Here is a 24,108-nt window from a genome sequence, read left to right on the forward strand (position 1 = left end):
GTGTACTACAGTCACATATATGTCCTAGTGCTGTGTGTGTGGTTGGGGCCTGCATGTGTGACGTTTGTTGATCTCAGTGTTCGTCCCTGCGTGCTGTGGGCGCTCACCCTTGACTTGGCTGCGAGGCTCGGGGTTCGAGGACCATGGTCTGCGGCCCCTGAGGCGTCTGCGTGTGTAGAGCTGTCCCCCTGTCTGGCCCTGGGCCAGGCCAAAGCTCGGTGAAACGGCCCGCAGTCCCGCGGGAGCCCACCTGTCCGGTCCGGGAGCTCCCGGGCGGCCGCGCTCCCGCTTCCCGCTGCCCCGGCTCCGCGCCGCCCGGAGAGGCAGAGGCGCGGGGCGGCCGCGGGTGTGGGCGCCTCCCGCTCCCACTCCAGGCCGGACACCACGGGCGCCCAGGAGGGAAAGGAAGCAGGAGAGGAGCCGAGGTACCCGGCGGGCGGAAAAGAGAGAATCGGAAACAGAGAAAAAGAAAAAAAATCCATTTGGAAAGAAACAAATGTTAACACACGAGATAAAATGACGCTAAATGACATAAAAAAGAAACATACCAACGATATTTAAAATGTTACACTCATTATAGGAAAGGCAAGGAAACAAAGTACAAAAGAAAAGGCTCCGAGGCGCCCGAGCGCAGGGACCTCACCGGGAGGCGAGGGCGGGAGCTGCGGCCGAGCTCCGCGCCGACCCGGCTCCGGCGAAAGCCCCGCGGGAGGGTCGGTCCCCGGCCCCACTCCCACCGCCAGCAGCGCAGACACAGAGGCCACCTCCGCCCCTCGCCGCCGCCGGCCGTTCCTGGTGAAATGAAACCCAGCGCGACCCCGGCCCCGCCGCCTCGCGGGGTCAGTTCCCCGCAGGTTCGTGGTCATGGCCACGAGGCCCTTGCAGACGCGCCTCCGTGTCCGCGGCGCTGAGCGCCTGGGGGAGCCCGGTCCGCCCAGAGCGCGGGGACTGCGGCTCCGCGGCCGCCCGCCCGCCGCTGCTCGGGACCCCGGCCCCGGGGCTGAGCGATTAGGAACCGGGAGGCGCTGGGGTGAGAGGGGAGCCTGGCCAGCCAAGGAGAAGGAAGATGAGAGAGAGAAGGAAAGACAGGGCCAAGATCACGTAGCTTTTTTTTCTGATTTAGAACTGTCATGTCGACTTTTTGATTTTCATATTGGGGGGGAGGGTCAAAAGTGGGGGGACATTGAGAAGTGGGGAATGACTGTAGCTTGCTGCCTTTCCACTGTGCCTTCCTGTTTTCTGGTCTACAAATCTGTGTCAGCCTCAAATTACCTCCAATAAACAAATACGTAACATAAAGCGCCACTCTCTTTTAAAATGACACTAAAATAAAATAAAATATCCCTCAGTTCATTGAAATAGCCTGAAATAAAATACGACCCAAGTCACATTCCTCCTGGAGTCTCCACCAGTCACCTGCTGCATCTCTTACAGAGAAAGTTAACGCGCTCAAGAGTGTTGGAACTTCTACTTGGAATTGAGTAATTTGTGCTGCCTTCCTACCTGTTCACTCCCTCCCAGTTCCTTTATTTCTATATTTATTTTCAGAGAATGGTGATAACTATGTATGGGAAAAATACATGTTAAGACAGTTTGTGTTTATTTTTTCATCCCCCAAGTTAATTCTATACATTTGATACAATTCCAATCAGATAGTCCTTGTTCAAGAATGGCTGTAAGAATAAAGTCTTGGAAACAACTTAAATGCTGACATGAATAAATAAAACGTGCAGTAGTTAAAAAAATTAGACATATGTATTTTTAAAGATTTTAAAACTGATTTTTAGGGAGAGAGGGGAAGAGAGAGAGAGAGAGAGGGAGAGGGAGAGAGAGAGAGAGAGAGAAACATCAATATGAGTGAAAAATGGATCATTTGCCTCCTGCATGGCCCCTGCCCAGGACAGAGCCCACAACCCGGGCATGTGCCCAGACCTGGAATCCCCAACTAACTCAGCCACATCAGCCAGGGCTAGGCTTACATTTATCAACATGAACAGATCTCATAGCATAACGATATTACATGTCATTCCTAGCTCTGTCACTGAACTAGGTGACTTTAGGCAAGTCACTTACCCTCTCTACCCCTGCTCTCCAATTTTTCAAATGCCCTTCTCACTTAACTGTTACAAGATCTGAACGATACCCTGCACACCAGTTTCTTTATAAACCACAAAGTGATCGGTGGCTGCAAAATATCACGCATACTGGAAATACCTTATTCCTTGGTCGGCAAACCGCGGCTCGCGAGCCACATGCGGCTCTTTGGCCCCTTGAGTGAGGCTCTTCCACAAAATACCATGGCCTGGGCGAGTCTATTTTGAAGAAGTGGCGTTAGAAGAAGTTTAAGTTTAAAAAATTTGGCTCTCGAAAGAAATTTCAATCGTTGTACTGTTGATATTTGGCTCTGTTGACTAATGAGTTTGCCGACCATTGCCTTATATGATCCAACTACACCAGTGCCTCCTACTGCACCACACCTCATCCTGAATGGGTCTCCCATATGCGCCCAACACAGCAGCCCAGATCCTCCAGATGGAGGGGATCCCAGGCCTAGAGGCGCTTGGGCCCTTGGGGATGGAGGTGAGTTAAGAGGATGGAGCGGTTGGGCAAAGTGGTTCATTATCACCTTACCGCCCCTTTCACAGCTCTCCCTCTTCCCTAATCCCTGCCCCCTGTCGCAGTTCACCTAGTCCTCCTCCTCCCGGCTCTTCCTTTGCCTGGCTTTCAGGCGTGTGGGCGTGGAGGGGCCCACCGGAGCTGTAGGGCTGGAGTGGGAAGTGGACTGAGATGACAGTGCAGGACTCTAACTGGGAGTCTAAGAAGAATTTCCTGACCTGCCAAGGCAGGGGGCCCACTACAGTTCATTCTCAAAAAAGAGTCCCCCGTACGCCCTGGGAATGGAAAGGGATGGGGGGGCCAGGGGTGGTAGGGAAGACACTCTAGCACACCCAGATGAGGGAGGAGGAAGGAGAAAAAACAGGCTCTCGAGGGCACAGGGGAATTCTGATTTTTGTGTTCTCTCCAGAAGAGAGAGGCTTGCATCACACAGCTAACGAACTTCTTCCCAAATTCTCTGTGCTGCGGGGATTTGCCTGCTCCCAGAGGGGGATCCTTTCTAACAAGGTGCCCCCCCAGCCCGGCCCCTCCTTCCCCAGAAGCTGAAGCCGCCAAAGGTTTGTGGAATATAATGGATCATTTTCCAATTTACCAGGGTCTTAGAGATTACGCCGCTAATCCCATCAAAGACCATCTGCTTACATTGTCCTTCCTGAGCCAAAATAAATAGATCCTTTACTCCCTCCACCTCAGCTCCTCTGGGGTATTGTTGCCGAAGAAAGTTGGACAAGGCCCATCCCATTTCCCCCTCCCTCCTGCTGCGGGCTGGACAGAAAAGGAGAAAACAAACTTAGTTTGTCTGAGGTGTGAAAGGTCGCTTATGCTCCTGACCTGCATTCTTCTGGGGAGCCTGCGATGATGGGAATCGGGGAGAGGGGCGGGCCGGGGCTCTGGGGGTCTCCGAGGATCAGCCCCCTGCGGAGGTGTGGGGCAGGCTGTTCCTCGCCCCACAGTCCTGCCGTCTCTCCGCTCCGAGGCCACCTTAGCCCCAGCTCATTTTTGGTCTCTTTCTCTCTAGTCTCTCCTGAGTTCCTCCCACCTGTGACTGTTAGGAAAAAAATTATTGAAATCTAACTTTCCTCTCTCCCTGGGCAGAACTGTTGGGGAAAAGGACACAAAAAACCCACATAAACACTAATTTGATTCCATCTAAGAGCCATTTATTCTAGAGGCTTTTCACATTTGTTCTCTTATTTGTTATGAGGGTTTCATAAATGTGGGGGAGCGGCGAGCCTGATCTCCTGAGCCTGATCTCCATAAGCTTCGGAGGAGCTTGGAGGGAAGCTTATGGAGATCAGGCTCAGGAATGAGATCGTGCAAGTTATCAGTAAAAGATGATAACCGCCATAGGAAAGAAATGAAATACAAAACAGGGTAAGGGAGTGAGGGGCAATGCCCCCTTGAGAAGGTGGCATTCGAGCAAACACGTGCAGGAGATAAAAGTTATTCAAAAGGGAATCAGGAGAAAGAGAGCTTCACACACAAAGAATAGCCCTCCCTTCCCAAGGTTTCCTCTGTCTTGGTCACTTCTGTTCCATTCTGTCCCTTAACCATCATTCTTAGCTATTTTCTAATCTGCTCAAGAACGTAAAGGGGGTCCCAGCAGCCTGTCCGATCCTCTGCAGATTGCCCCCAGCTCTGCCAAATAGCTGTCTGTGCGGGGTGACTGCCCCCCACACACCTGATCTTCCACAGGGGCACATTTTACTTTAGAAAAGCAACAGAGTGACAAAACCGCACAGTCACGCGAGTCAGGAAGATGTCATTTTGAATCAATCCCAGCTCTGCTACCTACTATGTGATCTGGGGTCTGGATCCTGGGTCTCTGACTGTCCATTTCCTCATTTGTAAAACAGAGGCCATGCCTAGCTCACAGGACTGCTGTGAAAAATCAAGGAGATCTATACAGTTCCTGGTGGGTGCTCCATACAAGAAACTGTGCGAGACAGAGCAGGGACTGAGCCCCACACCACAGAGACATTAGAAAGGATTTGCTCAAGAAATTTAACAGGGATGTGTGAAGCATTTATAAGTTTAGGGACAAAGTATGAACTCCCAATCATAACATGTGTTCATTTGACAAGTGTTTGCTGGATACCTCTAGGTACAAGGCACTAAGAAACACACAGGGGAATGAGGCTTATGCCCTGATTAAAGGGCGAAGACAAGAACACAAGTTACTGGCGTACATAGCAGAACATGGTATGTGCTCAGAGAATGAGATAGAAATTCTACGGAGAGAGAAAAAGATCATGTTCACTTGGGGTAATGTGGAGTCAGGAAAGTTTTCATTAAGGAGGTGGCATGAGCTGGGAAGTCCTTGAATGGACAGGACCCGGACCTGCAGAATGTAGGGGAAAGCAGAGAATGTGAGAGACCACACTTGACAAGAGAGAATGCTTCTCAATAAGACCTCAACATTTAGGTAACTACAGCTCCCTGTGAGTCAACAACGTGATATAACTGCTTAAAGTGAATGTGTCTTTGGCTCTATGAGCAGAAGAATCACATCCAGATCAAGGAAGGTGAAAACTGTTACTATTCTGTGAAAAGGTTTCATCTGAAGTGAGATACTGACACATGAGAGGGTTGAGAAGATAATTAGCCAAAAAACAGTGAAGGGGCTCTGCTGTACACAAGGCGTGTGACCAGTGGGGGTTACTTTACATGCCTCATCTTTGATTTCCTTATCAGTAAAATGAGAATGCTATTTACTGCACAAGGTTCACGGTGAGGTTAAAGGAGTGCCTTACACATGAGAAATACTTAAAATGATTCTTCAAAAATAAAGCATTGTGAAAAAACGGATGGATGCCTGAGACTTGGTATCTGTCTTTAATTATTTAATGGGCCAGGCCCTGGCCAGGTAACTCAGTTGGTTAGAATGTCATCCTGACATGCCAAGGTTGTAGGTTCCATCTCTGGTCAGGGTACATACAAGAAGCAACCAATGAGTGCATAAGTAAATGGAACAACAAATCATCGATGTCACTCTCTCTTTCTCTCTCCCCCTTCCTCTCTCTCTCTCTCTCCCCCCTCAAATAAATAAATAAATATTATTGAATGGGCCATTGTGAGAAGAGGGGCAGACTTACTTAATGGTGCAGGAGAAGAATCAGTGAATGGAAATAAGCAGATTAGGGTTGGCACGAAGACGAATGGACTAATACCTGGAAAAGACCAAATATAGAGAATGCTAGGTTAAGAGTGGCCACTCATCAGAGATGTAGATGAAGGAATTTCTGTTTGGTTAAGTGGTTGAACTAGCCAGTCCTAACATGTCTCCCCAAGATTCTAATACAAAGCAGTGGCTATGTCAGCTTAAATAGAAAACTACAACTTCCTTGGAAATTCCGTGAAGGCAGGGATCATGCTCATTTGTTTATTTCTCTATGAAGTGCCCAGAGGAGTGCTGGGCATATAGTGGGCATTTGATTAATATTTGTTTAATGAATGAATGATACAATGCATGGAAAATTTCTTGTAAACTGTAAAATATTGCAGATGGTTAGAAGTGGCAATGATAATGGCTGATATTGTGTTCTGTTTCAAGAGCTTTATTTTTTTGTTTGTTTGTTTAAATATATTTTCATTGATTTCAGAGAGGAAGGGAGAGGGAGAGAGAGAGAAACATCAATGATGAAAGATAATTATTAATTGGTTGCCTCCTGCACGCCCCCCACTGGGGATTGAGCCTGCAACCCTGGCATGCGCCCTTGACCAGAATCAAACCCAGGACCCTTCAGTCCACAGGCCTACACTCTTTCCACCGACTGAAACCAGCTAGGGTTCAAGTGCCTTCTATACATTATTATAAAGACAGTAAGTGTTACAGGAGTTCAGTAATGGGAAAAGCATGGGAAGAAGTGAGGTCTGGAGGACACAGGAAGGACCAGGGAGCCATAGGAGACCTTGGTTCTATTGTGCTAAAAAAAACCTGGGAGGGGCATGAGTGGGCTGCACATCTGTGGATGACTGCTAAAATAAGATGGTGAACAGAGCAGCAGGAGGGATGGAAGTGACAAAGGGAGATTTGGTCATGGAGTTGTAAAACCAAGCCGACTGAAGATAAAGTGAAGGCGGGATCTTCCCATTGGAACTAGGCTCTTGACTTGCATTGTGGAGGTAAAGATCAACTCCCTGCTTTGGACCACAGTCGCTTTCCAGGGTTTCCTGGCTGAGATGAGGCTTTTCTCCGTAGCTCCTGGATTTTGGCAGAGATTTCCTTCCTCTACCAAAGAATCAATACTTGATGGAAGGATAATATTGAGTTTCCCATGAACTAGATGGCCTGATTTCTGCATGGGGAAATTGGAGAGATGTCTGAGGAGTCCTGAGGTAGGAATGGATGAGGCAGTAACTTTCTCATGTTACCATTATTCGAAGAAAAAAAAAGACCCCTGCCACCAGTTCTTTCTCCAATCATTCTAGATGGGGGTGGGGGCTTCTATCCAAATGCTTCCTTAACCTAATCCAGATTTATCCTCAGTATTCCATTCTTCTTCTCCTCCTTTTCCTTCTCCTTCTCCTTCTCCTTCTCCTTCTTCTTCTTCTTCTTCTTGTTCTGCGTTAACCCTCACCCAAGGATATTTTCCCATTGATTTTTTTAGAGAGAGTGGAAAAGACAGAGAGAGAAACACATAGATTGGTTGCAGGCTCCTCCCCGGGCCGTGAAGAAGCCTGCAACCAAGGTAGGTGCTCTAGATCGGAATCAAACCTGGAATCCTTTGGTCCACCGGCGAACACTCGATCCACTGAGCCAAACCAGCTAGGGTCAACTTGCCTCTTTCTTATACCCTTTTGAGAGCTGGAACCAACCCCAGGTAATATGTTTCTGGCTCCCTTTCAGGTTTCCTCTCCCCTGTCTGCATCTGTGTCTTTCCCATGAGAGAGAGTGCCATAGTTTGAAAGAACCTTTGCAGAGAAAAGCAATTCAGGCGAATACCCATGAAGTGTCCCTTCGCAGCCAGGAAGAGGCACTCCTCTCTCGGTTTGTTGTCTCATGCTGCCCCCTGGTGTCCTCAAACCTGAGACTACCTCACCCTAGCGAGGGGCCACATTTCATTCGTTCACCCAGATTCATTTACACAGCACATTCATTTTTTTATTCACCGATTTGCTTAATCTTTTGGCAAAAATAGACTAAGTCTTCCCTCTGGCCAATTATGGTGTCAGTCGCCCCATCCCTCCACATGTTTCTAGGTGGCCCTGTTTTCATGCTGCTCTCTGTCCGTTTCTCCCTGTTTAAAGAGACTCCAGCTTCTCTCTCCTCTAAGTATTACAGACAACTCCAATCCACGACCTCTAGCTGTGGTTCAAACCCGTTCCTTTTGCTAGCAGGAGTGGGGACCAGGGGCTCTGCACTCTCTCCCTAACAGTGGCTTTCCGACCTGAGAAACAAGATTGATGGGCATGAAGAATGTCCACTGAAGCCCAGGCTGGTTTGGCTCAGTGGATAGAGCGTCGGCCTGCGGACTGAAGGGTCTCAGGTTTGATTCCAGTTAAGGGCACGTTCCTCCGTTGTAGGCTCCTCCACATCCTGGGCCCTGGTCGGGGCTCTTGCAGGAGGCAACCAATCAATGTGTTTCTTTCACATGGATATTTCTCTCTGTCATTCCCTCTCTCTTCTACTGTCTCTAAAAATCAATGGAAAATATCCTTGAGTGAGGATTCAAAAAACAACAACAACAAATAAACAAACAACACCCCCCGCTCCCCCCCCCCCCCCCCCCCAAATGCACACTTTAGAGCAATATACTCCAAACTGGAGTCAGGTGGACCGGAGACAGGGGACTTTTACTCCTGCAGAGTTGGAACTCCTTCTGTGGCACAAATGCGCCTCCCAGTGGTCATGCCAGGTTATAGCAACGTCATCCCCCCCACCCCCGCCCGCGGGCCCTTGCCCCGCCCCCTTCCCCCAAGAGTGGGGAGGACAGGAAGAAAAGGGGCTGGAGGGGCCGGGCTGGGCTGGGAAGAGAGGTTAAGCAAGCAGTGTCATTTAATCTGCACTGATGTGAATTTCCCGAATGGTGGGCACATTCTTATTAAAGTATAAATAGATAAAACCCATTTTGAATTGGTTTTATGTATCCCTTCTATTACTATAATAACTAACATTTATTAAGCTCTAATCTTTGCTAGGCACTGTTCTAAGTGCTTTACTTGCATCGTACAGACTCCTCAAAACTCACAGAGACTCTGCAGAGAGATTAAGTCACTGTGCTGAGTCATACAAGTAGTAAATTGTGGGGCCAGGCCCTGAACCCAGATCCGTCTGTCTCCAAAGCAGGGTACATGGTTTCCTTCTATTCCTTCGGAATAGGCTGACAGGGTAAAAGCAGGCAAAGTTTATTTATGTCAGAATCCAGTGGAAAAATAATCTCTCTTCTTGGAGTTAGCTCTCATCTATTCCAGCTCACAGGCATGACTCCTGCCTACAGGGCAATTTCCTTCAGAAACACGGCACAGCAGCTCACCTGACAGGGCCCGGAATGCGGAAGCTGAAGGACTAACAAGAATGGATCAAATCAGTCAAACTAAAATTTACCCACAGAACATGGCCTACTTTTTTTTTTTTTAATCCATTTTAGAGAGGAAAGGGAAGGGAGGGAGAGAGAGAGAGAGAGAGAGAGAGAGAGAGAGAGAGAGAGAGAGAGAGAGAGAGAGAGAGAGAGAGAGAGAGATCAATGATGAGAGAGAACCATTGACCTGCCACTCCTGCACACGCCCTACTGGGGCTCGAGCCCAAAACTCAGGCATGTGTTCTGACTGGGAATCAAAACCTGACCTCCTGGTTCACAGGTCGATGCTTAATCACTGAGCCACATTGGCCGGGCCATGCCTAGTTTAGATATTGTCTAGTAGGGGGTTGATGTGGGAGGATACAAAGATAGCTAAGCAGTCCATATCCTCTGAAACTAGTGGGGGAGACACACATTTTTATAAAAAATATCTCTGAGGTAAGGAAAGTATGATAAAGAAAGGCAAAAAATACTCTAAGAGTGGGGTTTGAAAGAGGTAGAACCAAATGTCTCTCTAGAGGATTTGAAAGGGTTTTATAGAGGAGGTGGCTTGTGAACTGGGCTTTAAGTGTGTGTAGGATTTCAACAGACACAAATTCAGGGGGGGGGGCGGGTTGTGGGGGGAGATAAAAAAGAAATAGCAAGAACAAAGACCAGGAGTCTGTTGGGGGGTGCAGGGCATGTGGAAGACTTGTTCTCAAGTAGATGGAATATAAGGTTCACAAAGGGCGCTGGCAGGGTGAAAGGCTGGCATTAGAGGGTGGAGAGCCTTGGATGCCAAGCTCAAGGGTTAAATTTCATTCAGCACCAAGGGACATTTAGGATTTTCACTTGCAAGGAGAGATACACAGGGGGGTTGGCAAAAGTAGGTTTACAGTTGTTCCTGCGGAAAAAGACATGCAGGTTATAATTATTGCAATAGCGTTATTCATTCAAAAGAATGTCACAATGGTACAGGGCACTTAGGTACAATCTTGTAAGGGCTCAACGTGCTGGCCTTCATTATGTACACATCAAGCACACGTGGGCACAGAATTCTTTATTGTCATCAATTTCTTTTTTTATATATACATTTTTATTGATTTTTTTTTACAGAAAGGAAGGGAGAGGGAGAGAGAGTTAGAAACATCGATGAGAGAGAACATCGATCAGCTGCCTCCTGCACACCCCCACCTGGGGATATGCCCGCAACCAAGGTACATGCCCTTGACCAGAATCGAACCTGGGACCCTTGAGTCGGCAGGCCGACGCTCTATCCACTGAGCCAAACCGGTCAGGGCTGTCATCAATTTCTTGACATGCTTCTCTTAAGGCAGTGAATCATCATCCACAGTATGTGGTTTTTGTAAAAAGACTATTTCTGACAACACCCCCAAAAGGAGTTCACTGGGGTGAGAGGTCTGGTGATTGTGGCGGTCATGCCACTGGCCCTCATCACCTGTTGGGTACTCACAACTGTAAACCTCCTTTTGCTCACCCCTGTATTTAAAATTATGCTTTAGAATGAACTCTGGCAGTTATGGTTAAAGAGGGTTTGCTAATTACCAGGCCAAAAAGAGCAGAGCCTCACCTAAGAGCTGGTGTGGGGCAGGCAGAGAGGAGGCAGATGGACAGGGACCTGGAAATTGGCTGATATACCCTGAGTGGCCAGATTATTATGACCACCCCATCAGTACTTCGTTGGGTCACCTTTTGCCATCAATACTGCGGCGATTCTTCTTGGCATTGACTCCACGAGATGTTGAAAGGTGATGCGAGGAATCTGACACCATGCCTGATGAATAGCACTGTCCAGTTCTGTGAGATTTGATGGTTGTGGAACCAGCTGCCTGATGCCTCTTTTAACTTCGTCCCACAAATGCTCAATTGGATTGATATCTGGTGATTGTGGGGGCCACCTAAGCAAGGTAAAGTCTCCCTCATGTTCTTGAAACCACTCCTGCACAATACGAGCACCGTGGCATGGTGCATTGTCTTGTTGGAAGAAGCCATCTCCACTGGGATATGCCATCAACAAAATAGGATGAACCTGATCAGCAAAGATACTTAGGTATGTTGTGCTATTCAGACGTTGTTCCACTCGAATTAAAGGGCCCAAATCATGCCAGGAAAACAGGCCCCAAACCATAACACTGCCCCCACCAGCTTGAAGGGTTGTACTCATGCATGTGGGGTGCATGCTTTCATGCTGTTTCCACGAAATTCTCACTCTGCCATCTGCATGATGCAACTGGAAACGTGATTCATCAGACCACATGACTTTTTTCCAATGCTCGACTGTCCAATCCTTGTGTTCCTGTGTGAATTGGAGACGTTTTATCTTAACTGCAGACAGCAAAGGTGTTCGAACAGGCCTTCGGCTTCCATATCTCATACGATGCAGTGTACGGCTAATTTGCCTACAAACGTCAGGTGGTCATAATAATCTGGCCACTCAACGTATATATTAGAGGCCCAGTGCATGAATTCGTGCATGGGTGGGGTGTGGCCAGCCGGGTCAGGGGGAGGGGACATGGGCGGTTGGCCGGCTTGCCTACTGGTCGAAGGGACAATTTGCATATTAGCCTTTTATTATATAGGATATATACCGAGTGGCCAGATTATTATGCGTTCAGAGATCATAATAATCTGGCTACTCAGTGTATATAGAGGAGCAGGAAGGAAAAGATTATGTGGTGAAATACCACATGGAGAAAAAAACACACAAAAGCAAATGAAATACCACACAGAGACTCTGGCACTAATTAGACTCATTGAATATCACCATGTTCTAGTAGTTTCCTCACAATAACCATGGGAATACTATATCTACCTGACATGATTACTGTGGGAGGATAGGATTTGATTATGTAGGGAAAGCACCTGGCATACAGCAGGTACTCAATACATGGCAACTCTAAGATTAGGGTTTTGTTTTTTAAAATAGATTTTTATTTATTTCAGAGAGGAAGGGGGAGGGAGAGAGAGATAGAAACATCAATGATGAGAGAGAATCATTGATCAACTGCCTCCTGCACGCCCCACACTGGGGATCGAACCGTGACCGCCTGGTTCATAGGAGGACAACCACTGAGCCAGTCGGCCAGGCTTGTTTCTGTTCTCAATATTCTTCTACACATTTGCTTTTTGAGAACTTGTTCAACTGTCACTTCTAGGAGATTACGTGCAACTCAATATTATAAAATCATTGAATATCGGAATTGGAAAGGAATTTAGAGATCAGATAGTTCAGTCCTCAATCCATAGAACATAGCTGGATAACAGAATTTTGTAACTCAAAAGAACTTTAAAGATGAACTTGCTTAATTTACAAATAAAGAAGTTTAGGTCTCAGAGAGATTAAGTGATAGTCTTTCTACTTCACCACACAATTCTGTGCAATTCAAGACATATCTTTGGGTGAAAGTTGGATATAGGTAACCTCTAAGGCTCTAAAGTTTAGGTCTCAGAGAGATTAAGTGATAGTCTTTCTACTTCACCACACAATTCTGTGCAATTCAAGACATATCTACTGAGCTCCTACTGTGTGCAAAGCACACGAAGTAAGATGAGGTAAGTCATATAATGGAGAAAGAACATGATATGAGACAACAGAAGAAAACAAAGTTCGTTATGGATATCTGATTATTTAACTATATGAGATTTAACTAGATTTTGAGGAGATTTGGCACATTCTTGTTGTGTGTGTATGTTTTTTAATATGTGAGGAAATAGCCTCAACAGATTAAGCGACTTGTCCAAAATGACATGTCCAAAGTGAACTGTTAAAGACAAGGCCTGGTCTAGAAGTCAGTCCTAGCTCAAACCCCAGTGCCTTTTCTCTTACATCTCAGTTTACTGTCAGCTCTATTTCTCCTAAGCACTATCCTGTATTGCCAACTACCTGCTAGGCATTTCTAAATAAATGTCCATCTACTGTCTTATTTTACCTCGTCAGTAGCACAACCATTCTTTTTTTGTTTGTTAATCCTCATCTGTGGATACTTTTCCATTGCTTTTTAGAGAGAGTAAAAGAGAGAAAGGGGGAGGGGGAGAGAGAGAAGCATCGATGTAGACATATCGATTGGTTACCTCCCACACGTGCCCTAACCCGGGACTAGGGATTGAACCTGAAACCCAGGTATGCGTTTGACCAGGTATCGAACCCGGGACCCCTCAGTGATGCTCCAACCACTGAGCCATGCTGGCCAGGGCACACAACCATTCTTCCAGTTGGGATGGATCAACATCCAATAGCCACGTACAACATACAACAATACACACAACAACTACAGCATACCTCATACATATTCTGGCACTAGGTCGTATTGACTTCAAAATGTCTCTTTTACCCAGGCCTTTCTTTGGTGACCATTTCTACTACCTGGATAGAGAGCCTTATTAACTTTATACTGGTTTTGTCTTCAGTCTCTGATAAACTTTAGAGCCTTAGAGGTTACCTATATCCAACTTTCACCCAAAGAGAGAATAGTACTCCTGTTCCTGACAATGGTCAGCCAGCTACAGTGCAGGGTCCTCAACCACTCTCAGGACAGCTGTTTTCCTGAGACACCCAAGTAATTAGTAAGTTCAGCTGCTTACCACTCAACCAATGTTTACTGACCACATTCTCTGTTGCAGGCACAGTGCTTGGTAGACTGGAGATTTAGCTGCACAGGGCTCCCCACTGGCCTTCTGCATTCCCACCTTTCCTGTCTTTGTTCACTGGCCTTAAGTAACTTCCAGTTGTGTTTCTTCATCTCTAACATGGAGATAATATCTTGAAGGGTTGTTGTGAAGACCAACTGATAAATATGTGTAGAAGTGTTCTGGAAACCAAGTGTATTATAGGTAAAGCTTTCTCCCTTGTCTCCACTCTCATCTTTTAAATTACATTTTATACATACAAAAGGATAATTGCTATATGTGATATAAAAATAATAAAGTGCCCATAAACTTACCTTTAACCCGATAACTAGAACATTACCAATAGCATCCACCTGTTCTTCCCCATCCCATCCCCAGCCTCTCTCCAAGGTAACTACTAATGAATTTTGTATTTATTATTCCTCTTCTTTTTAAAACGTTTTCTCATATATACCTAAAGAATATGTTGTTTAGTTTTGCTTGTTTTGAAATTTACAAAAATTATTTCAAATGATTGCATTCTGGGATTTCTTTTTACATTCAATAATATGTTCCTAAGATTCATCTAATCCAAGTATATACTCTGAAGCTTCATCTTCTTTGCGTGGCCTTTTCAGATCACAGAAGCACATAGTGATCTTTTCCCCTTAGCACTCAATGTCTATACAAAAAACGGGCTGAAATTGTACCTTCACTTTTCCTATATCTTTAAGTGTCATCACCTCAACTAGACAAACTCCTTGGAGAGCAGGGAGGCAGCCTGTCAGCACTGGATGGGGAGTTAGGTAGCCTGGGTTCCAGTCCAGGCTACACCCTCACAGGCAGTGTCTCAGCCTTCCTTCCAGCTTCCCGAGCCTTCTTTAACCTAACTGTGAGGAACTCCTGAGATAATGGATATAACATATGAAGAAAGGGGTTCTATGGAAAGTAATCCCACAGTTGTGATCTGAGATAAATTCCTAACTGGCAGGTTATGGTGGGTGGGCACGTTCCAGGCCTATAACCTCTTTAGTGAAAGGTTTGAGTCCAGCCCTGTGCATCGTTCTCGTGCATCTAGGTTAACACCCCTTTGAAATGCCAGAAGTAATACCCTTCCAAGGGAGTAGCCCTGTTAACTACCTTATAACCCCTCCCCCCTCCCTGGCTTTCTCCCACCTTCTTAATTTCAAATGCGTTAAAAAGCTGCAAAACTGTTATTCTCTGGAGCATTTGAGATCTTTCTCTCCAGCATATGTCATCAGTTTGGCTCAAAAAAACTCATTAAAATTCTCCACAGATTTGGATGTTCCTTACATCAACAAAATGCTTGGTAAACTGAGAAGTGTCGTTCTCAAATTAATATTCCTATTATTGTTGGCCCAGAGGGATCTCTGCACAAAGACCCAAGCGAATGGCTCTGGCTGAGTTAGGGGATGGTGTGTCATCCCTCAGGGCAGGGACAGAGATTCGTTTTGGGAGACTCCAGGCAGAACCAGGTCTGACGTAGCGTTGACGGAGGCTAGACATCTGGGAAAACTTACCGGGAAGACAGAGGGCGCTATCTGCCCCTCAAACTGGGCAGAGAAGAGGTTAAGGTCCACGCATGCGCGCCTCCTTCTCTAGGTCTTGGTGAGACCCAGCCAAAACTGGTTCGCCGGGCTTCCCCCCGCCACCTTATAGGGGCTCAATCTTTTGTGTACGCATGCGTCTTTTCCAGGCTTCGGTTGGCTGACGATCCCGTCCGTCATTAGAAGAGCCAATGAAATGAGACTCAAGAACCACGCCCCGCGGCGGGGGACGCTGGGAGTGGGATAGGGTCTTTGTCGGACCCATGCAGTTGTGGGCGGGCCGAGGGCTGGAGGGGTCTGTCCCAGCGCGGGCAGCGGGCTCGGCAGCGTTGGCTCCCGGCCGCCAAACCATTGCCTTCTTTGTCATGCTGCAGTCGGAGGGTGAATGGGGAGTGAGAGGGCCCGTGTGGAGGGCGGCGGGTTCACCTCTGCTTCCGGCAGTGTCGGAGGGGTAGTCGCCAACCAGCTATTGAGCCCTGCTGTGCCAGGCACTGCGAGGCGCTTGGGGATGGTGGTCTCTGCTCCCTGGGACCCTACGGCCCGGAGGGGCAGGTTTGACCAGTGCTTTCATCGCCTTCTCCCTACTCCCCCTTCGCCTGAGATGGAGGTTTTTTCCTTCCCGAGTTCTGAACGGCTCCATCGTCCCCGCCCATCCCTGGCCGGCAGCAAGGACTGGGCGCCAGCAGCCACTCACAGCTGAGAGGCGTGACCGGCGAGGACAGGCGCCGCGGTCACGTGGGGGCGGGTCTTGGCGGGCGCGTGACCCTCCCGGTAGGCGGGACCTCCCCTCCCCCTCCCCCTCGGAGGCGTAGTCACCAGCTTTTATTCGGCACGTGGCGGCGGATGCGCTGTAAATAGGAGTGACTCTGGGCGGCCACGCTGCGGAGGCAGGGACCGCACTTTACGAGACCAAACTGCCCGGACGAGGCCCAGGAGCTGTAAACACGTGGAAACGAGTACAAAGCAAAGTTAAATACAAATCACTTAATCCGGGAAGCAATTAATCCTGGGCCCCCAGGCTGATTTGAACTAGATCTTTCCAGGAACAGCGTGAGGCGCCGTGGGAAGAACCTGAGAGTTGCCTCTTACTTTGGGGCCTCAGGTTTACCAACTGTAACATAGACGCTGGGTATCGTTATCCAGTCAGTCCTGTGCCTTGGCTGGGCAGCAACACAGAACCCTCTCAAGTCTGGAAACAAACACGCAGTGTGTGTGGGCTCCAGTAGGAGCACCACTTGGGAGCCTGGGGTGGGGTCGCCTTATGCCCCTTTGACATCTGCTACATGTTCCTGAAACCAGTTTCCACAATCACAAGGCTGGAAAAGTTACTCAGCCCATGGGACTGAGGGAGGGGTGAGTCAGAAGAACATGAGGTACAGGGAACTGGCCTGGCCTCCTTGGCTGGAACAATCACAATCCACCCTTTGCTTCCTGCCTCCCAAGAGCTACCTCTTTTGGGAGCAGGAGCCCAGCAGGTGCTAATCCTTCAGCGGGCTGCTGAGAGTGACACCCGGGAAACTGGAACCCACACTTTTTTCAGCCTCACTGGTGCTCCTGGAGCTGGAAAGTAGAAGAGAAGCTGCAGAAAGTCACCACGCCCGCGAAGGGAAAAAAACAAATCCTTCAGGTTTGTAGCACTCCGTAGTTTACAGAGTGCACTTTTACATGCGTTACCTCATTTTAGTCTGACACATACTGTGTGCCAGGCACTGAGCCAGACACAAAAAGGGGTGAGGCAGTGCACTTTTTAAAGGAGCTTTCAGTCCAATTTTAAAGAGAAAACTGAAACTAGTACCCACATTTTCAGGAAAAATGAGGCAGGTGCTATGAAGGGGCAGATTCCTAACACCCCATTAGAGAAGAATAACGCAGCCAGCTGGGTAGGACAGGGGGAATAAAAGTTTTATGGAGGGAAAGTTGTAGGAGTAAACTTTGAATAACAGTAAAGTTTACAAAGATAGAAATAGGGGTGTAAGGCAGGGTTTCAGATATCTTCTCACCCAAGTAAGCTCATTTATTTTCATGTCCTTGACAAGTAGCAGTAATAAAAATAACACGATTGAGCACTTACTATGGGTCAGGAATGGTTTTAGGTTCATTAAGATGTATCATTTACTTAAATCTCACAGCAGCCCACTTACACAGGAAGCAACTGAGGCATGGAGAGGTCCATCTTCCAGGTACCTGGTAAAGAAGTGTCATCTTCCCTTATCAAGAGAAAACGGATGACCTTTAGGGTTGCACTGGGTGTCTTGCCTTTAGAACCAGATCTTCCTAAGGCCCACCCCCCCAACCCTGACCACCATCCCAAACCCTGAAATTACCCCAGGGGAGCAAAGTACCCCTTCTCCTCTTAGGCCTCTAAGAATGTACCCCTGAGCTTTCCCTTGTTTCCAACTCAAGTTTGTCTAAAATCTCAGGAGGTGCCTGGTCGCCCTGTCTGGAGTCACTGGAGCACCACCATCCAGCCAGCCAGTACTCCAAGCACGAGTTTGGGAGTTACTGACCCTCCTCCCTTTCCTTCGCCACCTTCACCAGGCAGTTCCAAGTCCTGTAATTCTAACTCTCAAATATCTACTAAATTCATCCTCTCAGTTGTAAAGGACCCTGACTGGACCTCAATTTTGCATTCCTTCCAGCTGGCTCTCTGCAGCACTGAGAGAGAACGTGTACGGGCAGGAGCTTTCTGAAATGCAAATATGGTCACGTCCATTCTCTACTTAAAACCCTTTGGTGACCAAACATCTTCTGCAGAATACAGTCCAGATTATGGCAATCAAGGCCCTTCACAGTGAGGTTTCTGCTACCTCCTCAGCTTTATCTGCTATTCCTTTAACCTGCACCACAGTACTGGATTTCCTGAATGCACCATTCTTTCTCCATATCTTACTTGCTATTGGGGAAGCCTTCCCTACTCTCATTTGCCTAGGATACGCCATGTCTTCAAAATTCAGCTCAAACACCTCCTCGAAGGAGACTCCCTGATCTCCACTGGCTTGGACTTGGGTGTGTCTCATCTCCGATCCCACGGCCTGCTGGTATCTGTTCTATGACACTGAACACAGACTTCTGACTCAAGATTTCTTGGCTCTTGTCCCCACTAGATTGTGAGTTGCTGAAAGGCAGGAGCGGCCTCGCTCCTCTCTATCTCCCCGGTGCCTCACAAAGGATTTCACAGAGTACATGCTTAATACATGTTTGTTGCACTTCAGACAGAAGAATGACATGAACAGAGACACAAAGGATCTATCCAGGAGTGGATTGGGCTGCCTGTCCAGAGTCCAAGGGCTGTGCAGCAGGGCTGTGTGGACTCAGCCTGGAAAAGAGGTTGCATTGGTTCTTTGAAGGCCCTGGGAGCCAGGCTGAGACGTTGGGATTTCACGTGGTCTGGTGAGCAGTGGAGAACCCTGAGGTGCTAGATGGTCAGAACTGTGCCAAAGTCAGGAGGATGGATTGGAGAAGGGGGAGGCAGGGATTAGAGAAAACAGGCAGCTACCAGCTCTGCTTCCAGTCGATGAAACAGCAGCTTGGGGAGATTATGATACTCGGGGCCACACAGCTGTTAAATGGCAGAACTAGGAGCCGAACCAGTTCTGGACTATGTCAAGTCCAGAGATCTGTACCTCACCCCAGGGTTATCAGTAGATGGGGCTTCAAGGTTGTCTGAATGCAAGTGGATAATCCATTAGTCAGGATAGGATGGGTTCTATTGCAGGCACAACACCCAAACCTCTGAGCTTAACACGTTTCCTATTCACAAGTCCCCTGTGTGCTGGACACCTTGAGGCAGCTCAGCCCTCCAGGCTGCTCTGATGTGCCTCCATAGTTCCCACGACAGGGAAAGCACTTGGGAGAACCACGTACCAGCTTTATTTGGAAGTTTTATTGGACACACATACCAACCATGATTCAATGTGGGAGGACCACACAAGGGTATGAGTACCGCATTGAGGTCCCTGGATGTCACCCTGGAGGCTGCCACCACAGGCAGCCAGAGGGGAGCCTGGTCTGGATGGTGTCTTCCTGAGCACTTGTTGCTCAGCTGCCTGTCAGCTCTGCTGCAGCTGAGGGAGAAACCAGGTGAAGTTGGCAATGACCCTGGGAGGGAAGGCAGATCACCGCAGTTTGCAGATGAGGAAACTCAAGGCACAAAGACATTCTTCTATTTGCCTGACTCCATGTACCTTGCACCAACCTGCATAGGCAGCAATCAAAGCATGAACTGTGCAGTGTGGGTTTCAGGCATTTGGAAGCCTCTCTCTCTCACTGTATATTGGCCTGTCTCACACTCCATCTTTGCCTCTGCAGCACCTAGCATGGGCCTGGTACAGAGGAGTGGCCCAATGTGTTAGCCAAGCCTTGCGCACTTCCCTCCACTGCCCCTGCACCAGCCCAAAGCATAGCTGTGCAGGGTGTGGGGAGGCAGGAGTAAGAGTCACCTGCCCCTAAGGGCACCAGGGAGGGAGGCCCTCTGGGATCTGTGAGGAGGGTAGGGAGAGGCTCCCTGGCACTGTTAGGTACTTCAAAAGGGAGGGGAAGGGCAGATGCCCCTATTCGAGTGAGCTCCGTGGGACCCCTGTGAAGGTGGACTTCATCTGTGCCTAACCTGGCGCCTGGGCAAGTTCCTGCCACAGAACAGTTCTCAGTCGTCGAAGGTTCTCTACCGTGCGGCTCGCTCACTAACCACCACCCTGCTCCTGACCAGGCCTTGAGTGGAACTTCTTCCTCTTATATCCCACGACCCCTCCTATGACTCCTAACAGGACAACCCTCCCTAGTTCTGGGGCTGCCTCTACTTCTGGCAGAGAACCTGGGAGAAACTCTCATCTGGAACCCCACGTCAGTCACCTGAAAGTGCCCGCCCTGAAGGCTACCGTACCACTCCTTCCCTCTGCCGCCACGCTTGACCTCTGACCCTGGTGGGACCACACAGCCCCTCCTTCCCTCCTCAGCCCACCACACCAGAGAAACCAGAACCCAAGCCAAAGTATCAGAAACGTGTATTCTTTTTCTTTTAATAGTAAACCTCTTTACAACAAATATAGTGAAAGAGTTTTCAAACAAAACTCATAAGAATCTCAAGGACTTTGTCTTTCTTATTGTGTAGAATACTAAGAAAGCATCACCATACAGCACAAAAAGAAATATTGAAAACAAATCAACAGCCACACACTTGGACTCGCCCTGCCCAGGACCCAGGAGGAGCCCCAGGAGTGTGGGTGATTGTCGGGTTTGGGGGTGAGGCACCTCCGTGCCCTGTCCCCTTCCTCCCTCTGGGACTTGAATGGGGAAGACAGAGAGAATCCAGATTCTCCATATAACATTCCAGCGCCCCTCCCCCAATACAAATCCCATTCCTTCTACCAACTGTTGAGAGGGTGGAGAGAGGTGGCAGAGGGAAGAACAGAGGAGTTCCCAGGCTCCATGTCTCCTCCCTCCGTGAAAGCCTAAATCCATCCCCCATCCCACCCCAGGGGATTCCAAAGAGTCAGTTAAAAATATATAGATATAGATATTTCTAGATACACTTTTACATCATTTCTGTCTCTCCAAACAAATAAATAATCAGCAAGAGAAGGTGCATTACTTCCTTCCTGTCCAAGGTGGGGAGGGCTGGGTAAGGGTCAGGGGTCAGTCTCACTGTATTGAGTGCACTACTGGGGAAAGAGGAAATGGTGTGTTCAACTGGGATGGGTGGGGGGCCCTCTTGCCCACTGTCCCTGAAAGCTGTGGGAAACCTGGGGAGGGGAGGAGTATTGGATGACTCCAGTGATTACTTTGGCAAATGCCCAGTTATTCAGAGGAAGGAGTGGGTGGAGGCAAATTTGGCTTGTGAGAGGAGGGAGAAATGAAGTCTGCACTTGAGGTTTGGGTTCCCAGGGACCCTTCTTCTGGCCGGCCAGGAGCCCCTACCCCCAAGAGAAATCTTGGGATACTGAATTGCAGAAATGTCACACATTCATTCACAAATCACCCCCTGCCCCCAGGGATAGAGAAGAAAGGACACACACACATCCACACATGGTAATCAAAAGCCAGGTTTGCCATTACAAGGCAGAGGGCAAAACTGGTAAATATTGCACCGTGAACTGCAGGGGCCCTCACCCCCACCCCGTGTTTAATGGTGGCCAACCTCAGCTTAGAAAGGTGGACAGACTAATGGCAGGAATAGCCTGAGAAGGGATGGCCAGTCGTTCAATGTTTACTGAGCACCTATCATTCACTCACCATTCACTCATTCAGCATTTACTGAGTGCCAGGCACTGGGCAAGGCTCTGGAAATGCACACCCACACAAGACTACATCCTCCTCTTTCATGGCCCTGGTCAAGTCTCATCAATTCTTGAAACTCCCTCTAGGAACCTGCAGGAAGATGGGCCATGCTGTGTGCCCAGCCAGCAGGTGGGGTTCAGGGGTGAGGAATGATGGCTCACTATCAGGTGGGGAAAAAGCTCCAGGGAGGAAGAGGAGCTTGCATGTCACCCTGAAAGCAGGACTGGGGTGAGGAAAGAGTGTACTCCAGGGAAGGGGCTGTAAAGGTGTGGGTACTGGGTAGACAATTGTGCGTGGAGCCTGGGAGAGGCAGGGCGGCAGGGAGGGGCAAGGAGGGCCAACTGCTAGATTCTTTCTGACAGGAGGACAAAAATATCAGAGCTGAGGGTGAGAACAGGTGAAGGAGCAGGCCAGAAGGGAGCGGGGCTCAGGGAGGAGGGTCACGGAGCTGGAAGCCAGGGCTATGTGGCTGCAACAGCCACCTGTCCCTCTCTGTAAACACATACCCAGGCACGTGCTCACACACACGCACACGCGCACACACACACGCACGCACAGATGCCCTCAGAGCTTAATTTGCACAAAGATTCATGTGTATGCCCAGACAGGCTCAGAGACCCACACAACCACACACACACACACATAAATACAAAGGAATACTTGGACATACAAACACTAGATGCCCTTAGGAATACACTCAGGTACATGTGCAGCCACATGTCCCCCTCTGCTTCTGGTTCCTTCCCTGCCTCGTGTTGGGATACTGCAAGTGGCTGGGCCCTACAGGTGGGCAAAGATAGTCACCTGGCACAAAACTGGGCCTTGTCTACTCTGCTTTCCCACCAGGATAAAACCCCCAGGGAGTGCTACACCCCTTGGGCAGAGGAGCTGGGCTTATGTGAAGGCGTCTGCCTGCCCACGCACGTTAGGGTGAGGGGTGGTGTGGATCACGGGCGTGGGGCCTGCCCCCTCCAGTTTGACCTGTCCTCCAGCCTGAGGTCTCAGGACCTGGGGAGGCGCAGAGAGAGGCAGACTGGGGGCTGGGGGAGGGGGAGCAAGAACAACAGCAGAAGAACCTCATCTGTACAGTACGGGCGTTTGAGTCATTATTATTACAATATACTTTGACAAAAATAGAATCTCATTTCATATCAATACAACAACAACAAAAAAAAAACAGTTTCCTGGACTGTTACACTGCTAACTTTTCCAAAGGTTGCTATTTACAATTACAGTAGCCAAGAGGGAAGGTGGGATACGGCCTGGGGGTGGTGGGACAGGAGGTAGCCAGACAATGAGGGCGCCAAGAACAGGGAGGTGGGGTCCGGAGCCGATCAGGGGGCAGGAGCAGGAGCTGGGAGGAGGGCGGGGGAGGAGGGCCAAGGAGGAAAGAAGGGAGGCAGGCCTCTGCAGACCTCCAGTCCCCTTTCCCATCCTCTCACCCATCCCAACGTCCACTCCTCTGGGAATATGTACGTGCAAGGAAGATCAAGTCCCCTCACTCACACTCGCCCCTGGATGCAAGGGTTCCGTCCTCAGGCATCCCAAAGTGACAAGACCCGCTCCCACTGAGTCACCTCACTCAAGTTCCTCTCCCCAGTTCTCCCTGCACGTTGTGGCCAGCTTTCCTGGGCTGGTGTCCACCGAGGGCTGGGGAGCTATTGCACTGTGTCTTAGAGAAAGCGCTGGGAAAGGGAAGGGATGCTGACTCACCCCTTGTCCCAGCCCTGTCCCTCCTCAGCCTTCTCTCTCCTCATGGCTCTTTCTCTCCAAATGTGCTTCAGAGGGCGCTCCCTCAAAGCCTCCCGCAGCCTCAGATTCCTAGGCAGCCTTCCCAGCCCAAAAGCTCCGCCAGCACCCCCACACCTTGGAGGTGCAGCTCACACAGAACCAGTGAGCGAGTGCCGCGTGTGTGCAGGGGCAGGTGGGGCCAGGCTTGGGCATTCTGCCCCATGTGCCTCCGGCCGCAGGAACAGCCCAGAGGCAGAAACCCTTTGCAGAGCCTCTTCCTCGCTCTCCCCTGAAACACAAACCCACCATCAAGCCAACTTTGGGGTTTCAGTCTATTGTAAGGGTTTTGTTGTTTGGTAGTTTTTTTGGTTATTTCCCACACTCTGGGGGACGGGGTGGGAGGGCTCCGCATGCAGGGCTCGGCACCTGTCCTTTCCCGAAAGCCCACTAGCCCCCCCGCCCCTCCTGCAGCATATGTGTGCAACGTGCAAAGTGTTCCCCTTCCCGCAGAAAGAGCTCCCGCGGCCGGTGAGAATGGCGGGGGTGCAGAAAGGGGATGGGAGCATCCCCCTCTCCAAAGTGAGAACCCAAATTAAAAAAAAATAATATTAATAATAACATAATAATAATTATACACAAATGTAACCGTCAACAGGACACGGAGCACAAGAAAGGAAGTGGGGGTCAAGCGGGAGGAGCCCAGGACAGGGGGTGGGCGGTGAGATTGTCAACTCTTCATCAGGGAGGCTGAGAGGAGGGGAGTGGGGATCGTCACTTTAATGTCTGTGAAGAGA

The 24,108-nt window shown here is 49.1% G+C and overlaps 1 protein-coding gene and 1 long non-coding RNA gene across 5 annotated transcripts in view; both read right to left on the reverse strand.

Moving 5' to 3' along the window:
- LOC114227810 (uncharacterized) overlaps positions 1 to 15,426 on the reverse strand; it is a 42,006-nt gene extending 26,580 nt beyond the window's left edge. For all 3 annotated transcript variants that reach the window (XR_003613897.2, XR_008555122.1, XR_003613898.2), the window contains exon 1: positions 15,284 to 15,426. This is a non-coding gene — a long non-coding RNA (uncharacterized LOC114227810). The remainder of the gene's footprint in view (positions 1 to 15,283) is intronic.
- A 3,703-nt stretch (positions 15,427 to 19,129) lies between these two features.
- MEF2D (myocyte enhancer factor 2D) overlaps positions 19,130 to 24,108 on the reverse strand; it is a 35,300-nt gene continuing 30,321 nt past the window's right edge. Inside the window, exon 10 of one of the 2 annotated variants that reach the window (XM_054711441.1) lies at positions 19,130 to 19,408. In XM_054711441.1, coding sequence (XP_054567416.1) covers positions 19,360 to 19,408 — 49 coding nt within the window. In that variant the 3' untranslated portion in view covers positions 19,130 to 19,359. Of the gene's footprint in view, positions 19,409 to 20,298; positions 24,098 to 24,108 lie in introns of those variants that run through there. The other variant, XM_028131361.2, reaches the window with a different exon arrangement.

Source organism: Eptesicus fuscus, chromosome 22 (genome assembly GCF_027574615.1).
Source record: "Eptesicus fuscus isolate TK198812 chromosome 22, DD_ASM_mEF_20220401, whole genome shotgun sequence".
In the NCBI taxonomy this organism is placed as follows: domain Eukaryota; kingdom Metazoa; phylum Chordata; class Mammalia; order Chiroptera; family Vespertilionidae; genus Eptesicus; species Eptesicus fuscus.